The sequence below is a fragment of the Vulpes lagopus genome, chromosome 6 (genome assembly GCF_018345385.1).
Source record: "Vulpes lagopus strain Blue_001 chromosome 6, ASM1834538v1, whole genome shotgun sequence".
NCBI lineage: Eukaryota > Metazoa > Chordata > Mammalia > Carnivora > Canidae > Vulpes > Vulpes lagopus.
The window spans coordinates 76,367,363-76,383,816 of NC_054829.1; the positions used below are offsets into that span (position 1 = coordinate 76,367,363).

The 16,454-nt window shown below is 35.4% G+C and overlaps 2 protein-coding genes across 15 annotated transcripts in view; one reads left to right on the top strand and one right to left on the bottom strand.

The window, feature by feature from the left end:
• The window catches only part of ART3 (ADP-ribosyltransferase 3 (inactive)), a 62,715-nt gene that overhangs the window by 35,445 nt on the left and 10,816 nt on the right, over positions 1–16,454 (top strand). The gene's annotated exons all lie outside the window — the stretch shown is intronic.
• Positions 3,141–16,454, bottom strand: part of NUP54 (nucleoporin 54) — a 29,564-nt gene continuing 16,250 nt past the window's right edge. For 3 of the 4 annotated variants that reach the window (XM_041759667.1, XM_041759666.1, XM_041759664.1), the window contains 7 exons: positions 16,047–16,243; positions 13,886–13,940; positions 13,322–13,415; positions 11,212–11,319; positions 6,899–7,018; positions 5,953–6,063; positions 3,141–3,977 (listed from right to left, as the gene is read on the bottom strand). In XM_041759667.1, coding sequence (XP_041615601.1) covers positions 3,849–3,977; positions 5,953–6,063; positions 6,899–7,018; positions 11,212–11,319; positions 13,322–13,415; positions 13,886–13,940; positions 16,047–16,243 — 814 coding nt within the window. In that variant the 3' untranslated portion in view covers positions 3,141–3,848. The remainder of the gene's footprint in view (positions 3,978–5,952; positions 6,064–6,898; positions 7,019–11,211; positions 11,320–13,321; positions 13,416–13,885; positions 13,941–16,046; positions 16,244–16,454) is intronic. The other variant, XM_041759665.1, reaches the window with a different exon arrangement.

Below are 16,454 nucleotides of genomic sequence, written 5' to 3' on the forward strand. Positions count from 1 at the left end.
ACCTCCAGGTTTTTTTCAAGATTGCTTTGACTATTCAGTCTTTTGTGGTTCCATACAAATTTTAGGATTGTTTTGGCTCTGTGAAAAATGCTGTAAGTATTTGGATAGGAGTTACATTAAATCTGTAGTATGGCGGGGGGTGGGGGCGGGGGTCCCTGCATGGCTCAGTGGTTTAGTGCCTGCCTTCGGCCCAGGGCATGATCCTGGAGTCCTGGAATCGCGTCCCACATTGGGCTTCCTGCATGGAGCCTGCTTCTCCCTCTGCCTGTGTCTCTGCCTCTCTCTCACTCTTTGTGTCTCTCATGAATAAATAAATGAAATCTTAAAAAATCTGTAGTGTAGGCATTTTAACAATATTTGTTTTTCCAACCCATGAGCCTGAAATGTGTTTTCATTTCTTTGCATCATGTTGAATTTCTTTCATCAGTGTTTTATAGTTTTCAGAATACAGATCTCTTACCTTGTTAGTTTATTCCTATTTTATTGTTTTTGGTGCAACTGTAAATGGGATTGTTTTAAGTACTTTACTGAATGTTTTTTTCTTGTGGTTGATTTCTAGTTTCATAGTATCATGGCCAGAAAAGATGCATGGTATGGGTTTGATTTTTTTTAACTGTTGAAGCTTGTTTTGTGGCCTAATATACGATGTTTTGTAATGTTCCATGTGTACTTGCAAAGAATGTGTATTCTGCCGTTTTAAGAAGTAATGTTCTGAATAACATTAAGTCCATCTGGTTCAGTTTGTCATGCAAAGTCACTGTTTCCTTGTTGGTTTTCTTTTTGGACTGTCCATCCATGTAAGTGGGGTGCTAATGTCCCCTACTACTATAGTATTACTATTATTTCTGTTTGTTATTAACTGTTTTATGTACTGCGCTGTTCTCATGTTGGGTGCATAAATATTTAAAATTGTTATATCCTTTTACTAGGTCATCCCTTTTATTATTACAGTGTCTTTCTTTGTCTCTTGTTACAGTCTTTGTTTTAAAGTCTGTTTTGCCCAATATAAATATTGTTACCCTGGTTTTCTTGTGGCATCCATTTGCAAGATATTTCTCTGTCCCTTCCTTTTCTTAAATTTATTTTTGAAAGAGAGCACAAGCGAGCATGGGGGGGGGGGCAGTGGGGGGAGAGGGAGAAGCATACTTCCTGCTGAGCAAAGAGCCTGATGTGGGGCACTAGCAGATCTGTTCATGGAGAGAATGTCCACAGATCCATACCCTCCAGAACATACCCTAAAATTAGTCAATAAATCTTCATGTATAAGCCAGACACTTTCAACTACCTCTGTGCTGCTCTTGAACCCAGTGACCCTTCTAAGAGAGGAGTCTCAGTTTCCTATTGCCCTCCAGGTCTCCTGGTTATGAATCCTGCTGATTTTTCAAAGCCGGGTGTTATGGTAGCTCATCTTCCCAGTGCATGTCTCCAGGGTGGGTGGAGGTGCCCTTTTGAGATCAGATCCCCTACTAAGGAAGACCTGTAATTATCCCTCCTGCTTATGGGTAATCATGCTAGGTGTTTGATTCTCAACTGCATCTTTGCCTCCTCTGCCCTTCTAATGTGGTTTTTTTTATATCTCTGGCTGTGGAAGAGGTGTGCTGCTAGTGTTGAGGTCGTTGTCAGAGTTAGTTGTATTATATGTAGGTGCATCCTCAGTGTCTTTGGTAAGAGGAAATCTCATGATTCTCCTGTGCTATTATCTTACCTGCAGTCTTAGTTGCTTCAATTCTGTTTACCATTCTTCATGTCAGAATTTTGAGTGGGCTATCCACAAGAACTGTTAGCCGTCGAAGATATATTAGTTGAAGATTAAACATAGAACTTCTCTAATAGTGCTGGAGAACACAACCTTATCCTCAGGCCAAAGTGGGTCTTCCCCCTCCTACCTATCCTCGGACCCATCCACAAACTTGACTACCACTTACTTGCTCTGGTCACACCTATTATTTGACCAGGTCCAATTATCTAAAAGGCTACATGAACAAAGTTGATAGGCCTGCCTTAACACATGCAGTCAGTGGGACTGAAACAAGAGGCTATGTCAGTCTTTAAAAGGCAGATCCTAAAAGTATCAGAGCATGAAAAATGAAAGGCTGTGAGAAGTGAACATGGTATTAGCAATCTGTGCACTGGCATATATGGCTCAAGTAAAAATCCTCATCAGACCAACAACTCTTTCCACTGTAAAACGGTGTACAAAGGGACTGGAACTCCTATACTCTGCTACACAGAAGAGAAAGATGTGAGATTTGCCTGTTTTCTGGGCCAAGGAGAAAACTCAAGAAAAGAAATTTCTCTTCCAGCACTATTGGAATTGCAACAGTGAGTTGAGTAGGAAAGTATGATGGAAGAGGGCATATAACAAGTTTGCATGCCATCAGCCTGGCAAAAGTGGCTGCAAACTTTGAGCAGCTTAGAACCAGTCATTTTTTAAAGTTCCCAGTCTCCTACACAACTGTTACCCAGTTTGCAACTGGACAAATTCCTTCAGTGGTTATCTGAAAGGATGACCTCTAGATATTTATCATACTCCTCACCATCCTCGTAAACATAACAGCAAGATTCACGGGCCTGCTTCTCAAAACACCTCTCATTACAAGCCAAACCATTATAAAGAAATGCAAAGTTCAAGCATTATAGGCAGGGCCAACATGCAGGCCACGTGTGAAGTTTGTAGTCAGAAAATCTGATAAATCACTTTCACATTATGATGTCTAATTCAGATTCTCTAGTGTTTACAAATACTAATATATTAGGGAATTATTATTTTTTAAGATTCTGTTAATTCAAGAGACACAGAAAGAGAGGCAGAGACACATACAGGCAGAGGGAGAAGCAGGCTCCCTGTGGGGAACCCACTGCAGGACTCAATCCCAGGACCCTAGGATCACGCCTCGAACCACAGGCAGACATTCAACCGCTGAGCCACGCAGGTGCCCCTAGGGAATTCTTTAGATGATACTTAAAATACGTTTTCTCTGCCATAACCTAGTCAAAATACGTCAGCATTGATACATTCCCCATAGGAGGAAAAAATCAGACAAGACTGAAATCCTTGAATTGTCATTATGATTTAATATTTATGAGGACATTAATGGTTACTCTCTCAGAGCCAAATAAAGCATCAGACAGAATTATATAAAAGTACAATCAATTTATTTAAATTTTCATCTTTTTTAGAAATAAAGGCCTAAAAAACAAAAAAGTTGCAAAAATGATAAAATGTAATTTTGCTATATCGTAATCACTTAAGTGTGTTCTGTAAATTCCAAATAAGTAAAATAATATAAAAATATATTTTCAAATCTTTACAGAATGAAAAGAAAACCACATTAATCATTAAATACTCTTGGATTTCCTTTACTCCTCCCACAGATGAATTCACAAATATATAAAAACTGATGTACGTTTACATTCTGAAGTACAAAGCTCCAATAGCCAGGTAGTTACACAGTTTATTTTGTTACGTGCAAGTAGGTATTTCATATTTCCTTGCTATGGAAAGCAGAGTACAGGCTCAATGGAGAATAATCATTAAACACTGATTAGTTTTAAGAACAATGCTGTTATCAAAATGTACAATGGTACATATTTTTGGTAATTATGTACTTTTATGTACTTTATTACAGTAAAGAACAGCTTTCAGGTATAAATCTTTCAAAGGCTATCTTTGAAGAGCTGTGAAGTGGACGTCATTTCAGATTTGAAAATTGTCAGTAACCTCCTCAAAAGCCAGGAGAGGATTGTTTTCCTTTTTTCCCTCCGTGTGGTCAGTTTCATTCTTAGGGAAGGTCTGATGTAGCATGAAGATAACATTTCACAAACCCTTCACATAGGTTTGTGAACTGTCAACTAAAGACACCACCTCTCATGTGGATGGTTTCATTCAATCCATGTTCTACCAACTTTATATCTTCTAGGTCATCTTTTATGATACTAATCAAGTGGCTAAGGCCTTCCTGTTGTTGTTTCAAATGCTAGAAGGAATTAAAAATATATATTAATGTATTGATCTATTAAAATTAAACTGCAAGTTACCCATGAGAATAAGGACTTTTTTCACTATTTTACTAGCAACACAGCACTTAATAGCTGCCCTAAATACAGTGCATGTGCATATTTAAACATTCATATTACATCTTTTGCAAACACATTTCTATGACCTATCATAACATACTGTAAAAAAAATGAACAATAGTCTTCAAAAGAAACTTTACAGAAGATGTAAATTTTATAAGATGCAGATTTTGTATTTAAAAAGAGTGCAAGGTACTCAAATATAGATGACTAGCAAAACAATCATTCTGAAAACAAACTTTTCAAGTATATTATGATAATGGTGTTAACTATAATTACAAACATGTTTTAGTATCTCAAGTGTTAAAGCAAGTTTTAAGAGCTTCATGGGTATTAAATAAGTTATTTAAAAATTCTTTTAGGCAGTCTGTGGTGCCACAGATACAAAAATTGAGATGCAGGTAAGAAACTTGCTTAAGGTCATAAACTAGGTGATGAGATGTGATTCAATCCCAAAACAATATACTGCTTTTGTTTTAGGTAGGTGTTTGTTTTATCCCAGATTGTATTGCATAAACTCTTTAATATGGTTCTTCACCTCAATATGCTGGATCTTCTCAGCTAATTTTATTGTAGGTATATACAATGGAATATAATCAAGTGTACGTATACCTCAGTTCCCAAGAATCTAGGAGCCAGATTGGTCTTTAGCTGTATAAAATGACAATATCCATTCTAAAGCACATAATAAAAAATTGGATTTGTGGATGCCAAATGTAACCATCTAAAATCCTCAGGGCCACACCAACCGTCCTAATACGTTCTACAAATCTGATATCTTTATGTACAGTCAATGGTTATTTTTCATTAAATCAATCTCTATTTACACTAAGAAAAATAAACTAGAGCAGTACTTTCCAAATTTTTCAAATGAGAGGAGCCTAAAAGTGGTTGGAGTGGTTCTGGCCACTCCTAACCTCCCCTAAGGGCTGAGGGGGATCCATATCTCTACATAATCACAATTAATATGTGGACAGGTTGGGAATATAGGACATAGAGCACTTACTTCTCAAACTTTAATGTACTACAAATCACGGACATCAAATAAAATGTAGATTAAGTAGGTACAGAGTAAGGACTGAGATTATACATCTCTAATGACCTCTCAGGTGCTGTTGCTGCTGCCACTATCACCTACCCATTGAATAGCAGTGCCTTGGGGACTCTGGTACCTCTAATAACTGAATTCATCTTTTATTGTAAAAATATACAAAACAGAAATATCTATTTTAACCATTTTTAAAAGTATACAGTTCAGTAGTATGCAAAATCACTACAATCTAGAACTTTTCATCTTCCTAAATACTAATAAATACTAATTCCCCATCCCGCTTCCCCTCAGGCCCCTAGCAACCACCATGCTGCTATGAATTGTACTATGCTAGGCATATTGTACTATGCTAGGCATACTGTAAAAGTGGAATTATACAATATGGGTCCTTTTAAACTGGCTTAATTCACTTGGCGTAATACTTTCAAGATTCATCTATGTTGTACTGAGTATCAGAATTTCCTTTGTTTTTAAGGCTGAATAATATTCCACAATGTATATATACCCTATTTAGTTTATTTATTCAATCTGCCATTTGAGTTGCTTCCACATTTTGGCTTAAGAACATAGGTGTACAAACATCTGAGTTTGCTTTCAATTCTTCCAGGCATATATCCAGAACTACAGAATGATTGCTGGATCATATGGTAGACAGAGATACTGTTTTCCACAGCAGCTGCACCATTTTACATTGCCACCAGCAATGCACACGGATTGTATTTTATTCACATCCTTGTCAACAACTGTGTTTTTTGGGTAATAGCAAACCTAAAGGATGTGAATTCACCTTTTTAAAAATGCACTCTAGTGCTTAGTGCACTTACCTGCTTGATTTCTCGTAACAGATCTGCATCTATGTAATATCTTTCCTCCGATTTGACCGCTCCAAAATGATTCTGCATCCTGATTTGGGACATCAGTTCATTTAGTCGGCCCTAAAAATATAAGACCAAGTCAAATTACAATTGCTAACAACAGGTTTTTTGCTTTAAGACTGATTTATCTGAGGGCAGCCCCAGTGGCACAGCAGTTTAGCGCCGCCTACAGCCCAGGGCATGATCCTGGAGACCCGGGATCGAGTCCCACGTCAGGTTCCCTGCATGGTGCCTGCTTCTCCCTCTGCCTCTCTCTTTCTCTCTCTCTCTGTGTGTCTCTATGAATAAATACAATTTTTAGGAAAAAAAAAAAAAAACTGATTTATCTGAGAGAGTGTGCGGACACCTGGGTGACTCAGTGGTTGAACTGAGTGGTTGAGCCTTTGGCTCAGGGCGTGATCCTTGAGTCCTGGGATCGAGTCCCACATTAGGCTCCCTGCAGGGAGCCTGCTTCTCCCTCTGCCTGTGTCAATGCCTCTCTCTGTCTCTCATGAATAAATAAATAAAATCTTAAAAAAAAAAACGTGCACATGTGTGTGTATGTGTCTGGGGGGTGAGAGAATATCATGCAGACTATTTGCTGAGTATGAAGCCTGACAGGGAGAGGCTCAATCTCATGACCCTGAGATCATGACCTGAGTGGAAAATGAAGAGTCGGATATTTAACTGAGCCACCCAGGCACCCAGAGAGAATCTTCTTTTTTAAAAAAGATGGTTACTACTCTAATAAAGTTTTCTAATTCTCTCTGTTATGTGAAACATCATCATTTAAGCATCTACTTTAGAAAGGAAGTTTTGATTAAAGAGAACAAAAAACTTAATAATAAAAACCAGTATACAAAATTCCCTTTTGAAGACTAGCAAATTCTAGCTTTATGATCTTACAAATACCTACCTTAAACTGGGTAGGTGCATTCAGCTCACACTGAATTGTATCTAGCTGAACTCGCAATTGCTCTTCATCAGCTTGGATGGCATACCCACTTTTCCTTTGAATTTCCTGTTTGATTAGGACCTATATAAAGAAAATCCACCAACAATATCAACAGAATCACGATTCTTTTTAATTATGTAAGTAACTTTATTAGTTATCGAAAGAAAACAAGTTGAATAATACACTAACAATACAGCAAGAATCCTAACAGTTCGAGATTTGAATTAGGTCTGCCCATTTTTATTTGGCAGTCCACATTTAGCATATTGATAATGCCTCTAATTTGTTTTTAATGCCTGCATAATTTTTCATGCATTAATAACCAACAATTTATTCAGTTATTCTTCTTATTAAGAGATATATTTTGTTTGTAGTTTTGGTATTATAAACAATACTGTTATAAACATTTTTTATATATAGATTTGCTGATACCCCCAAGAATGAGACTGCTGGGTTTAAAAGCATGTTTTCAGTCTAAAAGAAGCTGCTAGACTGTTTCACAATTTAAATTCATAAGCTACATGAAGAGTAGTACCCTTTTCCCCGCATCCCAATCAGAAGTTTAAATTTTTCCCAAAGTAATGAGTGTAAATGGAGCCTACATTTTTTTCTTTAAAGTGTACTTCCCTGAAAGTTAAAGGATCATCTTTTAATAGTTAACTACTTTGCATCTGCTCTTCTATGAACTGCCTTCATGCATTCTTTCCTCTTTTGGTCAAAATTAAAGGATCTCTTTGTATAATATGAATAGTTAGTACCCTTTGCAAATCTAGTTTTCTTTTTCGGATAGCTGTCACATGACTATGGCTTCTGATATCTTTTGCTACAGAAAACTTTCTAATTACATAGCCAGTTTGGGTTATAGTTCCTGGCTTTCTGGCCAAAAATCTCTCCAATCCTTATAGGTGTACATGTAGCTTCACAAATTTCTTACAGAGTTAAATGTCTTTAATCCAGCTATTTTTGTCTCTGGTAAGACAGAACAGTCCATTTTTTCCCCAGACAGCCAGTTACCCTAGCATTATTTATTAAATAAGCCAACTGAACTGAGATACCACCACCACTTTGTCATACCAAATTTTGAGATATACTGGCATTTATTTTTGGATTCTCTATTCTGTTCTGTTGTCTTTATATCCCACATTGATTTGTTGAAGAAGCTTTAAAATAGGTACTAAAATCTGGCAAGTCCCTCTATTTGTGTTCCACCAAAAGCTATTCTCAAAACACTTGTCCTTTATAAACTGAACGACTTTAATCAAGCCTTTAAAAGTTGTAATTTTTAACCTTATAAAATGAATAGTAAATCTTCTCATCTAAGAATATGGTTTATAGGTTTATTTGCAAAGACTTTAAATCCACATTTTTTACTTCCCTCATAAATTTATTCTTCAGTATTTTACAATTTTTTCCCTTCTAGTAAATGGAATATCTTCCTATATCCATTAATAGTATAAAAAAATGCTGGGTTTTGTTCATTTATCTTGGATCTAGCTATAATCTGTGCTTTTTTCCTTGAATTTTCTAGATACACAATCATGCCACTCGCAAATAGCAAAAAGATAATCTTTTCCAATGTTTAAGTTAGTTTACTTACTTACCTGTTCATTATATTTATGAAAACTTCCAAGATAACACTGAATAATATCGGATATTACTTTCTGAAATGTGATTTTAGTGCTTTGCTTCTCTGAATGTTTGCTGTTCAGTTTGGTAAGTCTTTATCATGTTTTTTCCTTTAATGTGTTGATCATAATAAGTTACATGCTGATAAGATTTGTTATAAAAGCCAACCCTGCATTCCTGAAATAAACCTTACTTAGTCACAGTTTATTCCTTTAGGATTTGATAAATAGTCGGAATCTTTTTGCTTATATTTCATTTAAAACTACTGCATTTCTATTGTTTTTGGTCATATTTACTGAGGTATAATCCACACAAAACAAAATTCACCCATTTTAGGTGTACAGTTACTATGAATCTTGACAAAGTCATGTTACCATTGCCACAATCAAGATAGAGAACATTTCCATTTATTCCTTGTAGTCACTCCTCTCTCCTTACTACCTCCCCTAGCAACAACTATGGATGGATCTGTTAACTCTCTAGTTTTGCTTTTTCCATAACATAATATAAATGGAATCATGTCATATATAGCCTTTAAATCTGGCTTTCTTCACTTAGCATAATTTGTATCTCTATTTATTAAAAGTATCTATTAATAGATTTTTATTTGGGGGTAACAAAAACAGCTGTAAAATAGTGCAGCTACTCTGGAAAAGTTTTTACCAGTTCTTCAAAAAGTTAAACATAGAGTTACCATAGAACCAAGCAATTCTAGGGGCAGACCCGGTGGCGCAGCGGTTTAGCGCCGCCTGCAGCCCAGGGTGTGATCCTGGAGACCCGGGATCAAGTCCCGCACCAGGCTCCCTGCATGGTGCCTGCTTCTCCCTCTGCCTGTGTCTCTGCCTCTCTCTCTCTCTCTAGCTGTGTCTCTATGAATAAATAAATAAAATCTTTAAAAAAAAAAAAAAAAAAGAACCAAGCAATTCTAATCCTAGGTTTATGTACCCAAGAGAAATGAAAGCACACATTTACACAAACATTCATACACAAATGTTAATAGCAACATTCATAATAGCTAAACGGAAAACAACCAAAATGTTTATCAATTGATGGGTAAAAATGTGGTATATTCATATAATGGAATGCTACATGCTACAACATAGATGAACCTTGAAAACCATATGCTACATGAAAGAAGCCAGTCACAAAAGACCGTATCTGAGGATTCCATTTATATGAAGTGTCCAGAAGGCAAATCCAGAGAGACATGAAGTGGTTGCCTAGGTTGGTGAGAAACTGGAGAGTGACTGCTGATAGGGATGGAGTTTCTTTTTAGGGTGATCAAAAATGTTTTAAAATTGATTGTGGCAATGTTGCACAGACTAGACTAAAAACCACTGAATTGCGTACTTTAAATGAGTGATAATACGGTTGGTGAATTTTGTTTAAAAGTGATTTTTTTTTTTTAATTTTTCTTTATTTATGATAGTCACACAGAGAGAGAGAGAGAGAGGCAGAGACATAGGCAGAGGGAGAAGCAGGCTCCATGCACCGGAAGCCCGATGTGGGATTCAATCCCGGGTCTCCAGGATCGCGCCCTGGGCCAAAGGCAGGCACCAAACTGCTGCGCCACCCAGGGATCCCTAAAAGTGATTTTTTAAAATGGAGAAATGGTCTATATATGTTTTCTTTTGTCTAGAATAGTAACTTTGGAATTAGCTCTTTAATGGTTAGACAAAGTTCAGCGATTAAACTATCTGGCTTTGGTATTTTTCATGGCTGATCTTTAGTAAGTTTCTCAATTGTTTCTATAGTATTTGTCTATTTAAGATTTCTGTGTCTCTATAGATGAGTTTTTAGCATATTTGAAATCAGCAAAATTAAGCTGTTCCCTAGTTCCCAAATTTGTTGCCCTGAATTGCATGCAATATTTTCTCATTCTGTTCTGTTATCTATAGGAATATTTCCTTTCTCACTACTAATTTTTCTTTTCCTTCTTCAGTCTCATAAGATGTTTAGCTATTTTAAAGATCTTTTCAAAGAAACAGCTTTCAGTTTATTTTTTGTACTATGGTTTTCTTGTTTCATTTTATATCTTTATTTCTTTCTTATTGGCTTTTCTGGATAGTCTTTCTAACTTCTTGAGTACTAGGTTTTGTTTTTTGCATTTGTATTTTAAAATGAAGGCTTAAAGGCTATAAATTTTACTCTGCCATATAGCTCTTGCTCTATACCATTGATTTTGGTAGGTAGTATTTCTGTTCTCATGATAGTTTATAATTTCAGTTTTTGTTGCTATTCATGCTTTTATTCCCTCTTGTTAATTTTGAAGTTCTATTGTTTTTCATCCTGTTGTTTTTATTAATGGTTACAGCCCCTTTTCTAACACTGAAAATCAAATATTTTTTCCTACTACTTTTATGAAAACTAGATGTTAGTGATATGCTACATGTTTTCTTTGCACCAGGATGACTTACGTCTTCACTGCTTCTACCCTTCAATAAGAGGTAAATTTTAGAATATACTTACTTTCTTTACCCACTCCTGTGAGACCTCTCCTCCATCTTCTAAGTTTTACTGAGAAAGATAGGTACTTTCAGTTCAAATCACTAATACTTCTTTCAGTGTGCTTTTCTCTATTTCAAAAATCTATATTTGGCACTGTCAAACAGTCTTAAAAATGTTCAAAAAAAATTCCAAATTACTACCTGTAAGGTTCTATGGGAAAGATCCATGAGTTTCCTCTTATATTGTGCAATTTTGGCCATAGTTGTAGTTTGATTCTTCTGTAATTCACTAATATCTTCAGATATGATCTGTTTTTTAAAAGAAAGTTTTGAAATATAGACATCAAAATATTTATGAGGTTTATTATATGCAAAGTCTAATTCTAAAATGAGATTGGATTCATCTCTCAAAATACACACTTTATATCTGCTTTATATTTCTTTCCTTTTGTGCATGTAAAAACTAAAAAGTACCATTCAAAGGCTCCTTAAGAGCTCTAGGAAATTTAGTGATGAGTCACTATACAGAAAAATAAAACATACTTCAGAAATGAGGAATTTTTAGTAATATTAACCACCAGCTCATGAATGGAAAAAGTTAGTATCTTAATGAGGAATTTTTAGTAATATTAACCACCAGCTCATGAATGGAAAAAGTTAGTATCTATAAAGTGACATCCAGGAGTGGCCTTAATAAACAATTACATAAGACTACTTCTGGAAAGTATGGTCCAGTATTAACTGTTGAGAGGGAGTGATGAGAGTGGAGGGAAAAGGGAAGAATACTAATTATACACCCAAATACATTTTTATGCCTCTGTACCTTGGATTTGCTCTTTGCCTGGCCTGAAATCATATGGTTTTATCTTATAAAGTCTTAACCTTACAGAGTTAAAATCCTATTTCATTAAGGCTACCTAATCTGAATCAGCTGAAGCAGTGCTTAGAAGGAAATTAATAGCATTAAATGCTATATTAGGAAAAGTCTCAAATTAATAACCTAAGCTGCTACTTTAAGGAACTAGAAAAAAGAAAAACCCAAAGCAAGCAGAATCAAGAAAATGGTTAAAAACAGAAATTAATGAAATTATAACAAAATATTAGAAAAAAATCAATGAGACCACAAACTTTGTTCAATTGACAAACCTCTACTAAGACTAACACAAATAGAGGTAATACCTTCTTTGGTCTTACTTTGAAGAACTTTGGTCATACCCTACTTATAGTAAGTACTGCGGCAATTCATTTTAAAAGTGATGCTGATAAATTCAGTGTCCAGCCTAAGATAATCAGGGCTCTGGAAATCATGTCACATGAAAAACCATGCTTAAATTTATAGCCAGAGAATACTAAAAAGGAAGAAATGATTATGATGTTCAAATATCTGTAGTGCTACCATTGGAAGCACAGCGATCACCTGCAAATTAATGTCTGAGAAAATGGGTATAAATTATACCTAGGCAGATACTGAATTAATGTAAGCAAAAGAATTTATATCAATTTGAGTTAACTGACACAATGAAATGGGTTGCTTCCTAAAGCAGGAAGCTTTTCACTATTGAGACTGAATCAACAAGTTATATCACATCAGAGAATTTGAAGGTAACTTTTAAGTATTTGATTACAGTCTACTTAATAAGATATTATTAAGATATTAAGATCTACTTACAAATCTACTTAGAAAGATATTAAGAGATTTAAGCATTCAATAATTTAAGTTTGCTTCATTAATCTACAATTATACTACACCAACAAAGAATCACAATTGTAGCCTTCATTTTGGTAAGGCATCATAAATAAGAGTGTTGAATTAAGTAATATGCATTCCTTGGCTGGAAATGGAAATAACAGCCTAATAACAATGCTAAGCCAACAATTCTCAATTCATTGTTAAAATATATCAAATCAGGGATCCCTGGGTGGCGCAGCGGTTTGGCGCCTGCCTTTGGCCCAGGGCGCGATCCTGGAGACCCGGGATCGAATCCCACATCAGGCTCCCGGTGCATGGAGCCTGCTTCTCCCTCCGCCTGTGTCTCTGCCTCTCTCTCTCTCTGTGTGACTATCATAAATAAATAAAAAATTAAAAAAAAAAAACACATTTAAAAAAAAATAATAAAAAAAATAAAATAAAATATATCAAATCAGATTTACATGATTTTGGAGGCACTATATTAAGTAGTTGCACAAAACTATAATTGTTAATTTGCAGCATATACTATGTTGTTATAAAACAGTAATCCACATGGTAAAAAGAAGTGTGCATAATCTCTTTTATTATTCCCAGAGGCAGAGAATGAAGTTAAATGCTTACATCTAATCTGGTCTGATGCTGCTTAGTCATCTGATCTTGAACCTTCAGTCTTCGAAGAAGTTCTTTGAAACCCACCATGGGTACAGGAATTAACCTGAGGAAATTCAAGTGGCCAACTTATCAGATCTAAAGTTTTTTACGAGTATTACAAAGTACAAGAAATTAGAATTCTCATAACCACATTCATGTAATTTCACAATAAATTTCTAGGGTTCAAAGGCAGATCAATGACTGTGAAATCATAATATTAAACTACAGATTTTATTCAACCTTATCTTACAAACAAGTAAAGTTTAGATTTCAAAGTTTTCACCATACTATACATCCTTACCAGCAAATTTTTATGTTTTAATTAGGCTCCATGCCTGATGTGGGACTTGAACTCATGACCCTGAGATAGAGTCCCATGCTCTACCAACTGAACAAGCCAGGGGTCAACATTCTTTAAAAAGCAATGAAAAAATTCACATCAAGTGTAAGAAATATAATAAATGGTTGGCATTTGTTTGCTTCCCTGATAGCAATTTTAGTTCCTATATGAAAATAAGCTGAAGATACACTTACTTTTCAGAATCAGGGTTATCCACCTTGGCTTGTTCCCAGATAATGGGATCAACACCTATCAAAAAGGAGAAATTTTTCTGAAAACAAAACAAAACAAAACAAACAAAAAAACTATTCTCCATCTTTTAAATATCTGTATGGGAAAGGCCTTCCTAAAGTAAGATAAAAAAAAAAAACAACAAAAAAAACCCAGGAGCTGTAATGAAAAATGACTATCAAATATGGCCACTACAAAAATGAAAATTTTTGTAGGATAAAGCTTAAAAAAAAATTATAGATTGAAAGGAAATACCTATAACCTACAGGATAATAGATTAACCTCCAGAATATAGAAAGCTCCTATAAATCAGAAAGGAAGACAAAAACACTTACTGAAAATGGATTACTTGAAATCTTAATTCACAAAAGATACAAAAGTGGCTAATAAACATACAAAAAGATGCTCAGTTTTACTAGAAATCAGGGAAATGCAAATGAAAAGTGATTTTTGCAGAGTGGTGAAAAATGACTGATAATCTCGTTGACAGATCAAAGTAAGAAAATGTTATACAAAATGAAAAATATGAAAATAACACATTCCTGTTACAGTGTGTACATCTTTCTGTGGAGAGCAATTTGGCAGTATCTAATAATACATAAAATATACGTAATCTTGACTCAAAAATTTCATTACCAGAGATCTAAAATACATGTCCACCTATTTGTTCTAAGACATATTTACAAGGATATTTAATTGCTGCATAGTTTATAATAATAAAAAGAAACGACACATACATCCATGGTATTCCATGTAGATTAAAAAGAATACTTCCATTTACTGACATGGGATAGGAAGTACCAAGCACTGCTTCGACGTGGATGGAACTGGAGGGTATTATGCTGAGTGAAATAAGTCAATCAGAGAAGAACAAACATTATATGGTCTCATTCATTTGGGGAATATAAAAAATAGTGAAAGGGAATAAAGGGGAAAGGAGAGAAAATGAGTGGGAAATATCAGAGGGAGACAGAACATGAGAGACTCCTAACTCAGGGAAATGAACAAGGGGTGGTGGAAAGGAAGGTGAGCGGGAGGGGGGGGGGGTTGGGTTGACTGGGTGGGTGATGGTCACTGAGCAGGGCACTTGATGGGATGAGCACTGGGTGTTATGCTATATGTTGGCAAACTGAACTCCAATAAAAAGAAATTAAAAAAAAAAAAAGGAAGTACTAAGGAATACTATAGCTGAAAAGGCAAGTTGCAATTGATGTACAGTGCAGAATCCTTTTTTTAAAAGGATTTCCATATATATATATATATATGTTATATTAAAATCACAGATAAAGGACTAATAGAGGGCAGCCCTGGTGGCGCAGCGGTTTGGCGCCGCCTACAGCCTGGGTGTGATCCTGGAGACTCGGGATCAAGTCCCACATCGGGCTCCCTGCATGGAGCCTGCTTTCCCCCTCTCCCTGTGTCTCTGCCTCTCTCTCTCTCTCTGTGTGTCTATGAATAAATAAACAAAATCTTTAAAAAAATAAAAATAAAAAAATAAAGGACTAATAGAGTACAATCATTAGTAGTAGCTATTTCTGTGCAAAGGAGATAAAGAGGGTCTGTAATACAGTCCATCTAGTTATGCCATCTATAATCCTTTTCAATGAGAACACATTTTTTTTTTTAAAGATTTTATTTATCTGTTCATGAGAGACACAGAGAAAGAGGCAGACACAGAGAGAGGGGAGAAGGAGGCTCCCTGCGGGGAGCCCGATGCGGAACTCGATCCCAGGACCCTGGGATCACACCCTGAGCCAAAGGCAGATGCTCATCTGCTAAGCCACCCAGGTACTCCTTGTGAGAACACATTTAGATTTTACTTGAATACTCACAACAAGAGATAAGTTAGAAACAAATAAAAATATTAAAAGTGAATTATCTTTGGGTAGATGGATTATGGACCATTTTTCTTTGTTTATTTTCCAAAATTTCTAACAAACATATTAGCTATATAATAAAAAAGCTAAATGAATACATACAATAAAAACATTTAAAACTTTGTCCCAAATTAGCAGACATAATAAATACTGGTTTTATTAATAATCAACTAACACATTCCAAAATAGAGGAAGCTTATATATTTTTAAATATTTCATTTCCTCAACTTTGTGACTAAAAACTTACCAGCAGGAGGGTTCTGTAAAAGTTGTTTGATTTGTGCAGGAGAAAGTTCAGTTCTAGTCATAGAAAGGGTTATACCAAGTTGCTGCAACTGTGTTTTTATATTAGTTTGTTCAAAATGGGCATATAGTGTTGTAGCTGGAACTCTTCTTGAAGTACCATTTGGAGAGCGTTCAACAACGTAAATGACAACTTCTGTCCTGGGGGAAAAATAAACAAGTTATAAAATAGCACACAACTCATAGATACAACTCAGTAACAGTACAGCATGTGATTTCAGAAAGGTGCTAGCTGAATTCAGAACTTGTCATTTTAGAAGAGAAAAGAGTATTTTCTTAAATCTTGGAAAATGAGGAACCCTTACTTATTTAATAGTATGTTCATTTACAAATCAACTTAAATAACAATAAA